General features: G+C 27.2%; 2 protein-coding genes across 8 annotated transcripts; both read right to left on the bottom strand.

The window, feature by feature from the left end:
- Positions 1–9: 9 nt before the first annotated feature.
- Positions 10–6077, bottom strand: LOC103569613 (transmembrane 9 superfamily member 4). Of its 2 annotated transcripts, none has more exons than XM_008546976.3 (9): positions 5920–6077; positions 5414–5661; positions 5200–5346; positions 4965–5117; positions 3511–3785; positions 1987–2205; positions 1475–1892; positions 1215–1398; positions 10–414 (listed from the first exon to the last, which is right to left on the bottom strand). In XM_008546976.3, exons 1-9 carry the CDS (start codon positions 5920–5922, stop codon positions 175–177), a joined length of 1887 nt encoding a protein of 628 aa, XP_008545198.1. In that variant the 5' UTR covers positions 5923–6077; the 3' UTR covers positions 10–174. The 2 variants fall into 2 exon arrangements, with proteins under 2 accessions (XP_008545198.1, XP_053595206.1); XM_053739231.1 differs by lacking the exon at positions 5920–6077 and adding an exon at positions 5728–5890.
- Positions 6078–8639: 2562 nt separating this feature from the next.
- On the bottom strand, positions 8640–17229 carry LOC103569612 (double-stranded RNA-binding protein Staufen homolog 2). Of its 6 annotated transcripts, none has more exons than XM_053739226.1 (6): positions 17146–17229; positions 16472–16550; positions 16175–16380; positions 14495–14629; positions 11361–13210; positions 8640–10334 (listed from the first exon to the last, which is right to left on the bottom strand). In XM_053739226.1, the coding sequence occupies exons 2-6, from the start codon at positions 16519–16521 to the stop codon at positions 10083–10085; spliced, it is 2493 nt and encodes an 830-aa protein (XP_053595201.1). In that variant the 5' UTR covers positions 16522–16550; positions 17146–17229; the 3' UTR covers positions 8640–10082. The 6 variants fall into 6 exon arrangements, with proteins under 6 accessions (XP_053595201.1, XP_053595200.1, XP_053595202.1 ...); XM_053739225.1 differs by lacking the exon at positions 17146–17229 and adding an exon at positions 16928–17075; XM_053739227.1 differs by lacking the exon at positions 17146–17229 and adding an exon at positions 16717–16833.
- Positions 17230–17447: the final 218 nt, after the last annotated feature.

Here is a 17447-nt window from a genome sequence, read left to right as displayed (position 1 = left end):
TATATTTAATCATTCGTTCTATCGTTCACTTGATATATTTATTCAGTTGCCAAAAAATTAGGCAGAATGAGTTTTCGCACATATTAATATTAATAAAAAATTGTCTCTGTTTTTATTATTCTTATTATTATTTTTTTTTAATTATAGAGAAGTCGACTATAAGAAAATTAAGGACTAGTCAATCTTTACTGCTGCATATATTTTACGAATAAATGCATAAGCAGCAAAGAAACCTATTGTTCCAGTTAATAACCAAAATGTCAAAACCATTAGTCCTGTATAACCGAAGTACATTAATGTTGGCACTAATTCGGTAATTTCAAGTTTGGTCATAAAGTAAAAAACTGAATAGGCAAAAACGTAGACAGCTGATCCGCCACTGACAATAAAACTTCTCCACCACCATCTGTAATCCTTTAAAAAAAAACAGGTAAAGTAATTAATTAGTAATTATTAAAGAGGGAAAGACGTCTGAGATACAAAAAAAGGACATTTTTGCGATTTTTTTTCAGTGTACGTTCTTTATTAAAATTTTTGAAATTTGTGACATTATTGAGCATCATTCCAAGAATATTCTGCTAAATTTTCCTAAAAAAATGTTTAAAAATAAGCCAGTGGTAGTGGGGAGAGACGAGTCACCTCAAAAAAAAGTCTCTATGTCATAGCCAGAATAACTTATGACTGCCTCATTTGAAATAAAAAAAACCAAAAAGATTTCTTTAGTACATAAGCTTATCTTGGATTTAAACGGAGTAATAAACAAAATATTCATTTTTGAATTTTTGGTAAAGCTGCCATCAAAAAACTCTAATTTTTGCCAAAAATTGTTCCTTTTGTTTAATTAAAGAATAAGTAGTTATTGAAAAAAAAATCCTTCGTTCAGATCTAAGATAAACTTATGTAGTCAAGAAATCTTTTTGGTTTTTAGATTTCAGATGAAGCAGTCATGAGTTATCCTGCCTACGATATGGAGACTTTTTTTTAAATGACTCGTCTCTCCCCACTAGCATTGGCTTCTTTTTCAATATTTGTTTATGAAAATTTAGCAGAATATTCTTGGAATGATGCTTAATAATATCACAAATTTTAAGAACTTTAATAAAGAAGGTACTTTGAAAAAAAAAATATTCTCTTTTTTTTGTATCTGAGACCAGCTTCCCCCCTTAATTTGATTAAAAGTAAAAAAAAATAATAATAAAACAAAAACTACTTACTTCTCCGCATAATTGGAAATAGGCCATAACAATTGATATTTGTGAGCATGAAATAACCAGGATACAAAATACGAGAAACAGGAAGCCAAAAAGATAATAAAATCTATTTTCCCAAAGAGCAGTTAAAATGAAAAATAATTCAATGAATACTGCTCCAAATGGTAAAATTCCAGCCATTAGTGTACTAAAAATAATTAAAAGTAATTTATTTAATTTATTTATTTAAATATTATTTATAAATGATAATAATTTAAATTTACCATAAAAATGGATTCATGTACCACAATTGATCTGGTACTTGTCTTGGAATTTGATTTGTTCTAACTGGATGTGTAAATGGTTGTTTACGATAACCGAAAAAGTATCCTAAATAAACGAGAGGAAGAGAAATACCGAACCAAAGACATAGTAGTGATAACATTGTAGTAAATGGTACTGCACCGGAACTGTGTTTTCCCCAAATAAAAAAATTGAGGAAGAAACATGTGCTGAATACTATTCCGGGATAAAATGTTGCTGTTAAAAGAGCAGCACGTTTCCATTGTCTACCACGTATTGTTTTATACAAACGTGCTGAAAAATAACCAGCGACTAAACCAGAAAATGCGTAGAAGAAAATTGCACAAGTAGCAAGTGCTCCTCTGCTTGCCGGTGAAAGCATTCCTAACATAGCAAAAACTGTTTAAAAGAAAAGTTAAAAGGCATTATAATAACTTTTGAATTTTCAATAATAAATATGAATTACTGATTAATAAATTAAAATATTCCTTACATATTGTGATTAGTGCCATAAAGAATATTTGAATACCACTTCCGATAACAGCAGCAAAGAGACGTGAGTTTGTTGGTGGTCTAAATACATCACCGTGAACTAATTTCCAACCAGTTTCTTCAATTGATTCATCCAAACTTGCGAGGCTATCACTATCGCCTGCATTGTAACGAGCAATATCTCTTCGTAATGTTCTTACCATAATCATTGTAAGAATTCCTAATAAATTAATGATTATTATTGATGACATAAGTTGTATCATTCATTAAATACTATAAAAAATTTTTTAAAATATGATTTTAAACCTTAGCGGTCACACTCTCAGCGTTAATTAAAAACGATCACAAAGAATCTAAACAACCCCATGTCTTTCATCAGCTTTAGAAATTAAATTAATCAATACTTTTATAAATATTATTTAAATAATTTTATCATATTATGTTATAAAAAATATTAAGTTATCAAAAAAATTGCAAGAAAACCGTACTTCGTTAACTGAATAATTACTAAGGGGGACCACTAGTATAAAATCCGTTTGTAATAAACTTATAGGAATTAGATGAAAATAGTATGTTTGCATACAATAACTACAATATTTAACATCACATATTTTGTGTGTTTCATATAAATAATATATTTTTTGCAGAATTTTTATTTAAAAGTTATTTTTTATCAAAGAAAACTAAGTAAAAAAATATAAGTTTTAAGGGGGATCACTAGTATGCAATTTAAAAGAATCAATTCATTTCTTTTTTGCATATTTCGTAAGTCTATACCTTCAAAAATAACATACTACAATTTCTAGTGCATATCTCGAATAGTTTTTTTGAGTTACAGCTATCTGAAGAGCAACCACTTATTGGTTCTCGAAAATACATTTTTCGAAATTGTTGCAGTTATAAGTCGAAGACAAATCATTCGATCGATTTGATTTTGAATTGCAGTTTTATTATATATGTTTCTTCGTACCATGAACCTCCAGTTTTTCGATTGAATCAAAAATGTAATTTTGGCAGGCCAAAAATCATCAAATTTTCGCGTGAAATTAAAAATTTTTTTTAAAAACTCCGCCATTTTGGTAATTTCACTTTTTTTCTTAGCCCGAGGGTCATAGTACGGGAAATACCTTCGTTTAATAAATTTTTTGGTTTTTTTGATTTTATGGACTGTGAAGGTCGCTATCACTGCAGCAGTGGGGGACTTTTTTTTAACATTGGGAGATTGTGAATAACTCGCTGAATTTCGAATTTTTCGGTCCAAAAATTTGGTCTTGTATCCATTGTATATCCACAAATATATTCTTAAAACATTAAAACATTCTATGCAGAAGTTTTCTTTAAAAAAATTCCCAAAAATCATCGTTTTTTCAGGCGATCACACTAATGGTCTCCCTTAAGACATTTTAGAAGTATAATTTTTTTTTGCGGATTAAGAACATCAAGAAAACTACCCGTTAAAGCTTAAAGCACATGTTCTAGTTTAATTAAAAGTAAAAAATTATATTTAACAATAATTAAATATTACCTGATAAAAAGAATACAACAACAAGAGAATTGATAATTGAAAACCAATGAATTTCAACATCATTCATTCCCAAATAAACGTCCCATCTACTGGCCCAGCTAACATCTGATTCAGTCCATTCAACAGAATATAAAAATAAAAGTCTTGTTCCTTTTGGATTAACATACTGTGGAGAAACATCACCCGGTGGTTGACAGTTGTTGTCTTTAAATTCTACTTCGTTGAAATCAACAGATCTTGCATCAACTTCAAAACCGACTACTCTAAATTCATTACTGTAAAATTATAATTTATTTAATTAATAAATTATCAATCTTTTCAATTTAAATAATCTAATAACTTTGAAATCATGTAAAAAACTTATTACCCGCGCACTTGTCATTAGAGTGAAATTAAAACAGTCAATATAAATTGATAAATTAAATAAAAAACCATTTTTTTCTTACAGTTATTTTCTGTAGTTTTAAGTGTTAAAATGAAATTTCAGTTTGAAGAATATTTTTTACTTCGAATTTTTTAATAATAATTACAAAAACCTTTAATTAGTTAAAGTGAGCAACTTATGATACTGATCGGGTTTAGGGTCTTTTACTTTAAGAGAGAAAGCTGGTCTGATACAAAAAAAAAGAGCATATTTTCTTTCAGAGTACATTCGTTATTAAAATTTTTGAAATTTGTGACATTATTAAGCATCATTCCGAGAATATTCTGCTAAATTTTCATAAAAAAATATTAAAAAATCAGCCAGTGGTATTAAGGAGAGCTGAGCCACTTGAAAAAAAGTCTCCATGCCGTAGACAGGATAACTCATGACTGCTTCATCTTAAATAAAAAAACTAAAAAGATTTCTTTAGTACTTAAGTTTATCTTGGATTTGAACGAAAGATTTTTTTTTTCAATGACTACTTATTTTTTGATTAAACAAAAGGAACAATTTTTGGCTAAAATCAAAGTTTTTTGATTGCATCTTTACCAAAAATTAAAAAATAAATATTTTGTTTATCCCTTCGTTCAAATCCAAGATAACCTTATGTACTAAAGAAATCTTTTTGGTTTTTTGATTTCAGATGAAGCAGTCATGAGTTATCCTGCCCATGGCATGAAATTTTTTTTTTTTGAAGTGACGCGGCTCTTCCTTCTGCCACTGGCTTATTTTTCAATATTTTTTTTTGAAAATTTAGCAGAATATTCTTGGAATGATGCTTAATAATGTTACGAATTTTAAGAATTTTAATAAATAAGGTTCTTTGAAAAAAGAAAAATCACAAGTTTAGGCTTTTTTTTTGTATCTCAGACCAGCTTCTCTCCTTAATAAGTAAATAATCAATGTATGGTATATCATTTATTAAATAATATTTGTATCTAAGGATGAATACTAATAATAATTTATGGTAAAAGTTGTAATTTTACAAAATAAAAATATCTTTATAGTCGTAAATTATATTAATACTCACTCTCCATGTTTATGATAACTCAGCTTAAGTTTAAGATAATTGTTTATGTATACTTGATCACCTTTGACACCACCAAGCCGATACCCATAATAAACTATGGTATTATCATCTTCGTGAGTTTTTTTAGTGGCAGCAGGTAAATTATCTATCAGTCTATATTAGCAAAAACAAATAAATTTATAAAATTTAATCAACAAACCCACGAATTTATGAAGTTAAAATGTTTTTTACTCACAAATGAACTGTATATTCATGCTGTATTCGTTCGATAACAGTTTTTGATTCTTTTTCATTCCAATTCATGGGTTTCTGCGGCGAATGACATAATAATCTACAACTAATATCTTCTCCCATTGCCACTTCATACGGCGTGTTTACAATTCTAGTTTAATATAAACAATAACAATAACATATACTTGTAAATATATAAATAAATGATTAAATCTCACCGATCACCACGAAGAACTTCACCCAAATTTTCTGACATATAAATGACAGTTCCATTTTTTGGCCTACAAAATCCCAATGAATAATATTCATATGGTAATTGCGTACGTGTACTTGTCATTTTTACAGCTTTAACATTTATCTTTTGGCCTTTTTTAAATTCAACGGGAGCTACTCCAGGAACATAAAAGGCATCTAGTTCTAGTATGAAAAATAGCAGTCCTATAACCGCACTCCATTTTAATCTTCCCTGTAAATAAATAATTAAAAATTTTTTAAGTTCATCATTCATTAAATAAATTATAGCATCAATTACATCATTGAACAGTCCATATATTTATTTAAATTCACATGACTAATTGTTGATTAAATCTTTGAAAATAAAATTTAAAAAAACATTGTTGATCTTATGAACAAAAAATAAAACAATTGATTGTTGATAGGTTAATTTATGATAAAGTAACTTAATTAGTAGAAGGAAATTATTGGAATAATGGATATTATTTACCATTGTGTGACGTTAATTGTTGATGGAGCCGCGCCACGCCGACTGCACAATTTAATTTCAATCACCTACAATATCCACAACAATTCGTGACACAACGTTTTTGCATTACATCTGTGATATATATTCAGGTATATGATATATTCAGGTATAAGTGAATCATGACATACACACATAAGTTTCTTCGTTTAGTTTCATTTCAACAGTGTGAAGTTAGCGCTTTTTTTATATCTTGACACGTAGAGGAGAATCTCTTTACCGGAAATAAGTTATAGCGCACAATATTTTTTACTTTTGTTTTTTGAAAAAAAAAAACATTACAAGTTATCTACGAAATCCATGTCAAGAATTCATTATTATTTTAATTTAAACTTTAATATTTAATTAATTATTGATAAATCAAAAAACAATTATGATCCTGAAGTTGGTAGACAATTAATAATTTTTTGGAATTTTTTTCAAGAATTAAAAAAAACTAAAAAAATGCACATGTGGAAAATTCAAAAAACTATAACTGCATTTTTTTAAAATATTATTTTTTTATAATTTATCGTTTTAAAAAAAATTCAAAAACTATCAGACGTCGGCTAACTTCAATATCATAAATAATTTTAAATTTCCCGGTTAATAATTTTATATTTTTATTAGTGTGTGCTCATGGAAATTTTTAAAAAGCTTATTTTCTTTAGATAATGCAGTTTTAATTAATGAAATCCAGTTAAAAAATAGTCTTATTGTACAAAATGGACATGAGAATATTAGTTTTTTTTAATGTGAATGTAGCAGACATCAGACAAATTTAGAATTGTTAATAAAAAGAGAAATGATTAATAAAATAAAATTAAAAAAAAATGCGCTTTTGAAAAATTTTGAAATTAATAATTGCGTTTTTTTTAAATATTATTTTTGTAATTATTTACATTTATTTATAATTTTAAATTTGTCTCACGATTGTTACATTCACACTCATAAAAAACTAATAATGTCATGTCCGTTTTGTACAATAAGATTATTTTTTAACTGGATATCATTAATTAAAATTGCATTATTTAAAGAAAATAAGCCTTTTAAAAATGTACATGAGTACACACTAATAAAAGTATGAAATTATTTACCGGGAAATTAAAAATTACAAAATTGTTTTTTGATGTATCAATAATTGATTAAATATTAAATTTTAAATTAATTAGAATAATAATGAATTTTCAACATACATTTCGTAAATAACTTTTAATGTTTAGACCTTCAAAAAACAAAAATAAAAAATATTGTGCGTTAAAATTTTAAATTTTTTTGATGTCAGTTACATTCATACTCATTAGTTTTTTAAGATAGTAATTATGATTACCATTTAATGAGCGTATATGGAACAAACAGTTGTCAATTTTGCAAATTTTGGAATAAATGAATAAAATGTAAGCAGAGTAAAAATTAAAAAATGCATTTATAGATAAATGCCAAATCCGTATGCGCATTTTTCAAATTTTATTATTTTAATTTATTTATTTATTTTAACTTTATAAATTGTCTAATGCTTGCTACATTCACACTCATACCGTTTAAGATTAATGGAATAAAGAATTGAATCCTATTTCAGGTGGTTTGTGTTCATTTTAGATTTTAAACTTTTTTTTAAAAGTTTTAAGATGTAATATAAGTAGGTGCATTTTTATAAAGTTTAGGAATTGTTGGATCCTTTCATGGGAGCACTTTTATTTAATTTGACCTTTGAATTTTCCAAATCGAAGACATACCCACCCAAAATTTTTGAAAAAAGGGCACAGTATAATTTAATTGTAATTTCAAGCTTATGTGTTAATATATTTTTAATATCACACACTCAAATTTTACATGGAAATATATTAAACATTTCTGATGAAAGGGTACCGTACTATTTATATTAAAAGTATTTATATTATAAGATCTTTAGTCCGGGGATATTTTGTCTATCAGATAAATTGTACTTGGATATTTTGTCTTCGGATAAAAAGTGACAGTACCTTTTTTTTTGTATCTCAAACCACCTCCCCCCCTTAAGATTTATCAGTAAGATTGTATTTCGTACGTTTAAAAATTGAACTATTTTTATAAACTTATGAAAATTCGATGGACTTAATTAAATGTTTATTTAGTATAAGATAAGAATTAAAAAATAGTTTTTTGATATGATGTTTATTTTACAAAACTCAATTAACTAAAAAATATAATAAATGTCCCAGTTGATAATCTTTTATAAAAATTTTCATCATATTTATTTATATTGAATGAAACTCAAAGAACACAGAATTTATTATTTTATTTTTTTCTTCAAATTATATTGAAAATTAAATAATTTGGATTATTATACACAACTAATCGTTTCAAAGTTAATTTAAATAAAAAAAAATGAAACATCTATTTACAAACTATGTGTAATATTAATACTTTTTATAACCATTAGAATGTTTAATTTACTAGAAATCATTTTATTTAAAAAGATACTATCCAACGGGACATTTACATAAATTCTACAACAATGTGCTACAAAATAAAAATATTTATTTCAGTCATTCAAATTTTTATCTAAACGTATTTAATGATAAACTTTATTATATATAAGTAAATGTAATTAGACATTGAAAATTATTCATTTATTTTAATGAACAATTTTTTTTTGCAACTACTTTGAAGTAATTTTTAAAAAAATTAATTTAAATCTAATTAAATTTAGTACTTGTATTGTATTCAATATTTTAACTATCAACCTGATTACAAAAAAAATATATATATGTAAAATATTGAATAAATTTATAATACTAAATATTATATTAATAAAATCGTAAAAAAATAGTATAAACAAATAAAAATATATGTATGTTGAACACAAAAAAACATGAGAATATTAATTTTATTTTTTTATTTATTTTTAATTTAGTGGGTTTATATCATCAATGATAATAAGATTGATTTTATTTAGGAAATGTCGGTGTTATAAACAACATTGTTCAATACAAAAGGAAATAGGGGAATGATGCATTAAAAAAAAAAAAAATTTATCTCTGAAAAATATGTGAAGTATTCAGCGGAATACTGTTTAATAAGCTTTCATATCCTCAATTTCCTTCACATCCGCATACCGACTCCTCCCAAAATTAATTTACAATCATAATATCATAAGTCCTTATAAATAAATGCGAGAGAATATTATGTAATTCAATGACGTTGCTTTAAGATTTTACAACACAATTCAGTTTTAATCATGTGTTAATCGTAAGGCAACGGGGTGAATTATAAAATATTATCTCCAGCAAAACAATATAAAAAAAATTTCGTTTAAAATTCATTAATTTTTTTTTTTTTTGTAACAATTTCTTAAAATACTTGATTGAAAAAAAATATTGTATAATATATATATATATTTATAATAATTAATTGGTAATAATTTTTTTTTAAACCATTAATAACATTTTATGAAGTACAGATAATTCAATCCTAATTTTTTAGTTGAATAAAATAAAATTATTCAACTTTTTTTTCTTATTTACTATGGAAAAATTATAAACTTTTAAATTCGTATTAATTCCCGGTAAAATATAACTAAAGAAAGATTATAAATTTAGTTAAAGTTTTACTGATGAAGGAAGAATAAGATACGATAAATTGGAAGTTAAGAAGAAACAATAAGATTGAAGGGATGGCCGAAATTTCGTCAGAGATATTAATTATTTGATAATTAACTTCGATCATTATTGATAAATAAAATTTTAAACGATATTTTATTCGTAATTTCATCGTGTTACTTTGCCCAAGCGGAAGACAAGTTAGGATAAACATACCGTAAAAACGAAAAAATAATAATAATAAAAAGCGACTATAGAATTTAATTTGATCTATTTATATTTTCGTTTAATATGTATTCCACAAGGGCAATAATACTGCGAGTAAATTATAAACGCGATTCGACAATGATTTCAAGCGATCATTATTACTGCTAGTTCCTTGCTTCTATGTCAGCGATTTAATGTATATGAAAAAATATAATGAAAACAAAAAAATAATATAAAATCAAAAAAAACAAAAAAAATTAAAAACTAAAAAAAAACACGCTTTATGACTGTTATAATATACGAAGCAAAACGTACTGTAAAAAATGAAACTTGTCATGATTCAATTTTTACAAATCAACGTTACTTGTCGATCGCTTGATTGAGAATATTATTTTTCGCTTGATTTTTAGTCTGCTCATTTGGAGCAGATTGTTCTTTCTTTTGTGTATTTGTAACGCTATCCAATCCAAGTTTACTAAGGGTACGTAGAGCTGTAAGAGCCGCTTGATCTCTGCTTGCACTTGTAGTTGGGCCATGACCATGACAAACTTGAGGCGGATCAGTACTGAGTGATACCAATGACAAATACTCCTTGTATACACCCTGAAAATTCTATCATTTTAAATCATTGCATGTAATTTTATTAATAGCATAAAATTTAATTAATGAAAAAAAAAGGTTAATCGATTAATCATAAATAAATTAATAAAAACAGGATTGCCACAAACCGGGAATGTCGGGAATTATCAGGGAATTTCATGCAACCGGGAAATATTATGGAAATGTTAGGGAATTTTGAAAAGTATCCGAGAATTTAATTGCGTCAGTTAAAAATTAAAAAAATTTTCAGTAATACACTAGTCACAAAAATTAAGAAATATTTAAAAAATTCCAAATTTTTAAGTGATTTTGAACAAGCTGTAACTCGAAAGAAAACGATCATTCAACAAAAACAAAAAAAGCAAATTGTAGCTTCAAGTGTCTAGTTTTCTGATCTGGTCTGTAAATCATTTTATTATGCACGGTCCCAGAGTAATCCTGAGAAAACCATCGAAAAAAAAAATTTGCAAATTTTTGCTCGTCTTGAAAACGGTCTACGGGCTTCAATAGATTTTTTTCGATAATTGCGATTGATTTTTGATTACTCCGAAACCGTGCATAATGGAAAAATTTCGAAACCAGATCAGAAAATTAGATACTTGAAGCTAAAATTTCTCTTTTGTGCTCTTGTTGTATGAACATTTTCCTTTGAGTTATAACCTGTTCAATATCACTTAAAAATTTTGAATTTTTTTAATATCCCTTAATTTTTGTGACCGGTGTATTTTGAAATTATTTTAATTATAAAATTTGTTATTAAATAATTCAAATTATATATTTTTAATATCGAATAATCAAAAGTAGACAATGTTAAATTATTTTGACCTTTTTTTTGCTTTCTCGTATGATTTAATCATCAAATTTAATTATTGAAAATAAAAATATAATAAAAATTTTGAATATCTAAATGATACGAATTAAATTACTGAATTCGGAAAAAATGTAAAAAAACTTTACTGGAAAACCAGGAAATATCAGGGAATTTTGAAATTATTTCTTTGTGGCCACCCTGAAAAAAAACGTATTAATAAAACGTACCTTTGGAAAATCACTGAATTCTACTTCAAAATTAAGAAGTTGTGCTAAATATTTCAATTGTTCCTTTGGAGATATACCGGAAGTATTACTCTGCTGCTGTTCTCGCAATTCTTCAGCTACTGCTTGAACACTCGGGCCACTATTTACTTTATTTTCTTGTCCACCATCTACTAAAAGTAATCCTGGAACTAATTGACGTCCAATAGTACCACCAACTGGATGACTTTGAGTTTCATTTTGATGCTGATGTTTATCATCTTCAAGGAAAGTTACTTTCCTTGGTTTACTTTCACTAGTTGAATTTTCACTATCAGCTGTTTTAATAGACGACTTAATTGGTTGTACTTCTGGTTTACTATAACCGAGTTTAGACAAAAGAGCTTCAGCTGCTGCTCGTTTTCCAAGTTTTTTATTTGGTCCAATTCCTCGTGCCGAAATATTACCAACAGAGACTTCCATAAGAAACTCTCGTCGTCTAGGTGCACCTTTTTCTTCAACTAATGAATATGTTGGTTCTGGTTTTTTTTGAGCCTGTTGTATTTGAACGAGACGTGAAATAGGATTAACTTCATCGGCAATCTCAGAATCAGATCGTGGCTCTTGATAATCTTTTATAAGATTCCGTGATTTTTTTTTAGTAGCCGGAGGTTTACGTTTCATACGAAGTGGTCGACACTGTACCGTTGTAGGTAAAGGTGGAAGCCTTTTTAATTCATCTAACATAAGTTCTGCTGCACGTTTTTTCGATACTTTTTTCGAAGATCCTTCACCATGTGTTACAGTATCTCCAACACTGCATTTAGTTTTAAATATACGAATATGTGGTTTACCACTTTCAGATACAACTTCAAAGCTTACAGATAATCCTCTTTTCAATGCTGTCTCATGAACCAATGAAACTGGACTCTTAAGCTCAGCATTAAGATCTTCAATACCTGGGCTCGCGCCATTTTCGTTAGTAGTCGTTTGTACTACTTCTTCAGGAAGTGGTAACTGTCGTAATTGTTCTAAAGCTCGGCTTGCTGCATCGTGCCGAGCTGCTTGACCAGTAACACCTTGCCCAATAAATTCACGATCACCAACTTTCAATGTTACTACATAAAGACCTTCTGGTTTAGCAGCTAAAAAACGATGATTTATATTACGTGGATAATTTGGATTAAACATCCGAGGATCTGGTATATTATTAAAAGGTATATTTGGTGGTGAAGGTGCATGTTTATATGTGTACGTTGTTGGCTCACCACGTTTCATAGCCAATGCATTGAGCTCAACAGTTGGTGGTAAATGACTCGTATAATTTTCACAGCCTGTTTGACTTTTTGTTGAATGACCAATTCGTATAGATCTAGGTTTTGGTGGTGGTTGTATATACAATGTTTTAGTAAGTGCTTCTGTTGCTGCACTATGTTGAGCTTTTTTAATACTAGGACCATCAGCAACATATTCTTCTTCTCCTAATTTTAACGTTACAGTAAATCTTTTTTTATGTGCTGGTCCTTGCTCATTCGTTAGTCTGTATTGATGTTGAATTTTATTAAATCGCGCCAATTCATTTACTAAACACATTGGAGTTTTCTCTTTCATGTTTGCCAAATTTTGATTTGTAGTGTTTCCGTGATTTTGATTTGACGGACTATGATTTCGAGATTCTCTACTGTCATCACGAGTAGGTGATTTATTTTCACCTGGATTTGACTGTTGTTGCTGTTGTTGTTGCTGCTGTTGCTGTTGTTGTTGTGGTGAATTTACTTGCTGAATGTTACCTTGATATTGATATTGTACAACTGTTTGACTTACTGGAACTGTTGAGTCCGACTGTCTGTTCACGCTGATGCTTACCATCGTGCCTAAGCACATAGAATATCACTCGTTAATTTATGTATTTTCTATTTAATTATCATTATTATTATATACATTAGAATGTTAATATTATTAATAGATTATCATTGTATATATTAAAGAGGGAAAGGGGTCGAGGTTACAAAAAAAAGAGGTTGTTTTTGATTTTTTTCTTTCAGAGTCGTCTTTATTAGAATTCTTAAAATTTGTGACATGATTAAGCATCATTTCAAGAATATTCTGCTAAATTCTCATAAAAAAATATTGAAAAATAAGCCAGTGGTAGTGGGGAGAGCCGAGTCACTTTAAAAAAGTCTCCATGCCGTAGGCAGGATAATTTACGACTACATCTGAAATCAAAAAAACAAAAAGATTTCTTTCGTACATAAATTCATCTTAGATCTGAACGTAGAATTTTTTTTTTCAATGACTCCTTATTTTTTAATTAAACAAAAGGAGAAATTTTTGGCAAAAGTCAAAATTTTTTGATTGCACCTTTACCAAAAATTCAAAAATGAATATTTTGTTTATTCCTTTGTTCAAATCTAAGATAAACTTATGTACTAAAGAAATCTTTTTGGTTTTTTGATTTCAGATGAAGCAGTCCTGAGATATCCTGTCTACAGCATGGAGATCTTTTTTTTTTTGAGGTGACTTGTCTCTCCCCATTACTACTGGCTTATTTTTCAATATATTTTTATGAAAATTTTGCAGAATATTCTTGAAATGATGCTTAATATTGTCGCAAATTTTAAGAATTTTAATAACGAGGACTCTGAAAAAAAAATCACAAAAATATTTTCTTTTTTTTGTATCTCAGATCCCTCTCTCCTTAATGAAAGCATTCGATAACTGGAAAAAATTAAACATAAATAGTATGGTTGCAAAAATAAAAAATATTTATAGAAAAAAAAAAATGTTATAAAATAAACAAGCCACAAAAACTTAAACATAATAAAAATTTAAAGCAGTATAATATTTCAAAACAAAAACACAAAAGTGATATGATTAAATTACTTCAAAGAATTACGAGAGTAGATAAACTTTTTAATGATGTATCGACAAGTCTTCGTCCAAACATATATATTTTACATTTTTTCCGAGAAACTTTACGATTTTTTAAACAAATTAATTGTTTTTTCTTTTTATTTTTCAGCGAAAAATTTTGTACATATATTAAAATATTGTTTCAATAATTATTAATTGATAAATCCCAATGTTAATTACAGGTGAAAATTAGTTTGGTAAAAAAAATTAAAAAAATTCGAGGTAATGAAATAAATAAAACCGACCTTCGATACATCCCGTTGGCCCAAATAACAGGTCCAAATTTTCAATATTATAAGGTAAGTTTGGCTGATGTTTTTTAGCTTCCATACCAATTATAAGGGCACACAGGCAGATCACGGTTAAAACGTGCCGATATCCTAACAAAATTAAACATACGGAGGATATAAGATAACTTTATTTAAATTTTAAATTTGTTTTCCGTAATGATGTCATTGTTTTCGTTATCTAGAGAATAATGAAATAGAGTCAAAAAATAGTAAAATGTAACTTAACTAGACCTTTTACAAAAACTCTGATGTAAATTTTTTATTTGTATCACTGCTTATAAAACGATTGAATGATAAATGTTATAAATAAAATATAAAAAATAGCGTGCAAAATAACAATGCTAAGTCGGGAAACCTCTTAAATCACGATTAATGAGCTGTAAAATATAAGAATACCACATGCCAACCTATAATAGAAATCAAATATAAATAATACTTATGTTACTGATATTTTTTTAAATTAATTATTATGGACAATATAATTGATAAAATATTAAACAATAGAACTAAGTTACTCATAAAATATTATCTATTTGTGACTGTATATTCTAGAGTTTAACATTAAGCTCAATAAAGAAAATAATATTTTATTAAGCGGGACCACTAGAGTGACCGCCTGAAAAAACGATGATTTTTGGGAATTTTTTTAAAGAAAACTTCTGCATAGAATGTTTTAATGTTTTAAGAATATATATGTGGATATACAATGGATACAAGACCAAATTTTTGGACCGAAAAATTCGAAATTCAGCGAGTTATTCACAATCTCCCAATGTTAAAAAAAAGTCCCCCACTGCTGCAGTGATAGCGACCTTCACAGTCCATAAAATCAAAAAAACCAAAAAATTTATTAAACGAAGGTATTTCCCGTACTATGACCCTCGGGCTAAGAAAAAAAGTGAAATTACCAAAATGGCGGAGTTTTTAAAAAAAATTTTTAATTTCACGCGAAAATTTGATGATTTTTGGCCTGCCAAAATTACATTTTTGATTCAATCGAAAAACTGGAGGTTCATGGTACGTAGAAACATATATAATAAAATTGCAATTCAAAATCAAATCGATCGAATGATTTGTCTTCGAGTTAACTGCAGTAATTTTGAAAAATGTATTTTTGAGAACCGATAAGCGGCTGCTCTCCAGATGGCTGTAACTCAAAAAAACTATTCAAAATATGCACTAGAAATTGTAGTATGTTATTTTTGAAGATATAGACTATCGAAATACGCAAAAAAATTGAATTGATTCTTTTAAATTTCATACTAGTGATCCCCCTTAAAACTTATATTTTGTTACTTAGTTTTCTTTGATAAAAAATAACTTTTAAATAACATATTTGAAAAAAATATATTATTTATATGAAACACACAATAATATGTGATGTGAAAAATAAAGAAGTGATTTAAAAGGATTTATAATATTGAATGCCCATAAGAAGGGAAATTTAAAAGTATTCAAAAGTATTTAAAATTTGTTTTTTTCTAATCACTTTAAATCGCTTTTTTTAATAAGGGATTGAAGTGATTGTACGCAAACATATTATTTACATTTGATTCCTATAAATTTATTATAAATGGCGTAAACAGGAATTCTATTATAAAAATATTAATTAAATAAAAGAAAAAAAAAGCTTACCATTTGGATTTTGTGCGTTAGCACCAATAATGAGAGGTTGTCTAGGTGGTCCGGAATGTTGAAGATGTGCATGCATTGCTTGATGACCAGCAATCGAAATAATTTGTTGTGGAGCATGCATACCACGGTGCAAATGCATATGTGGCTGAGGTTGATGTGGCGGCATCATATTCCCCTGTGACATTTGACGAGTTGGTCCAACCATTCTACGAAATAAACAGTAACTTAAATTATTGATAGCAAGTGTGATTTAAACCATTTCATTTGAATAATTAATAAGGCCGTCGTGACTCTAACCTGTTCTGATCTCTTAACTGATTTTGCATTGAATGATGATGCCGCAACATACTCCAGTCTCAAATAATTTGTGATTAATCTGTTAAAAATTATTAATAAATTTATTTATACTTATAACTTTGAGGATAGAGAATAGAATGTACTATTTTTTAAAATGAGAATGACTTTTACTATTGAGTTTTTAAAAATGATCATGCTAAAATGTAAATTTACAAAAAATGAATATTTCATAATAATTAACTGACAAATTATTTTTCGCAAGATATTTGCTATAAATAAATTAGTCGATAGACAATGGGCTTGGCCCGGCAAAGTAAGATAGAGATAGAAATATAAAAGACGAAGAAGCAAGAGAGTATTCGAGAAAAAAAGAGTAAGTAGATAGATGAATAGAGAAAGACCGCTACAAGTGCTAGAACATAAAAAAAAAAGTTTTATAAATCTTTGAATATTTACCGAGTTTTTAAACAACTCTATGATTTAATTTATTATATATATTAATTAATATTCATACAATTTATGTATTGTCACTATCATAAACCCACAATATTTTTAAAAATTATAACTGAGCCATTGGCAAACAGCAAAGACAGTCGTATCTCTGCAAACTAAAATGCGGCCATTTTGATTTCATAACTATACAAGTATGTTGAAAAATTTTTTAAATAACTTACCAGGTAATTTTTAATTCGATTGGTTATTTCTTCTAGATTGTTGCTGTTCACTCGTCGAAATTATTTGACATTTTTATTTAAATTTTAATATTAATAACATTATTTATAAGGTTTATTTACATGAAAAAATTCGCTATTATTTTAAAATGTGGACTTTATAGTTGGCAAAATATAATTAAATATTGCCGCTCTTATAAATTTATTCTATTTTTAAATATCTGATTTTTTTTTATATTTATTTTTAGAATTTATCAATGAAACAAATTTTGCTGTCAAACTTTATTGTATCATTCAAGTAAATT

Source organism: Microplitis demolitor, chromosome 5 (genome assembly GCF_026212275.2).
Source record: "Microplitis demolitor isolate Queensland-Clemson2020A chromosome 5, iyMicDemo2.1a, whole genome shotgun sequence".
NCBI classification, from domain to species: domain Eukaryota; kingdom Metazoa; phylum Arthropoda; class Insecta; order Hymenoptera; family Braconidae; genus Microplitis; species Microplitis demolitor.
The sequence above is the reverse complement of the archived record's forward strand: the minus strand, read 5'-3'. Positions and strand labels throughout refer to the sequence as shown.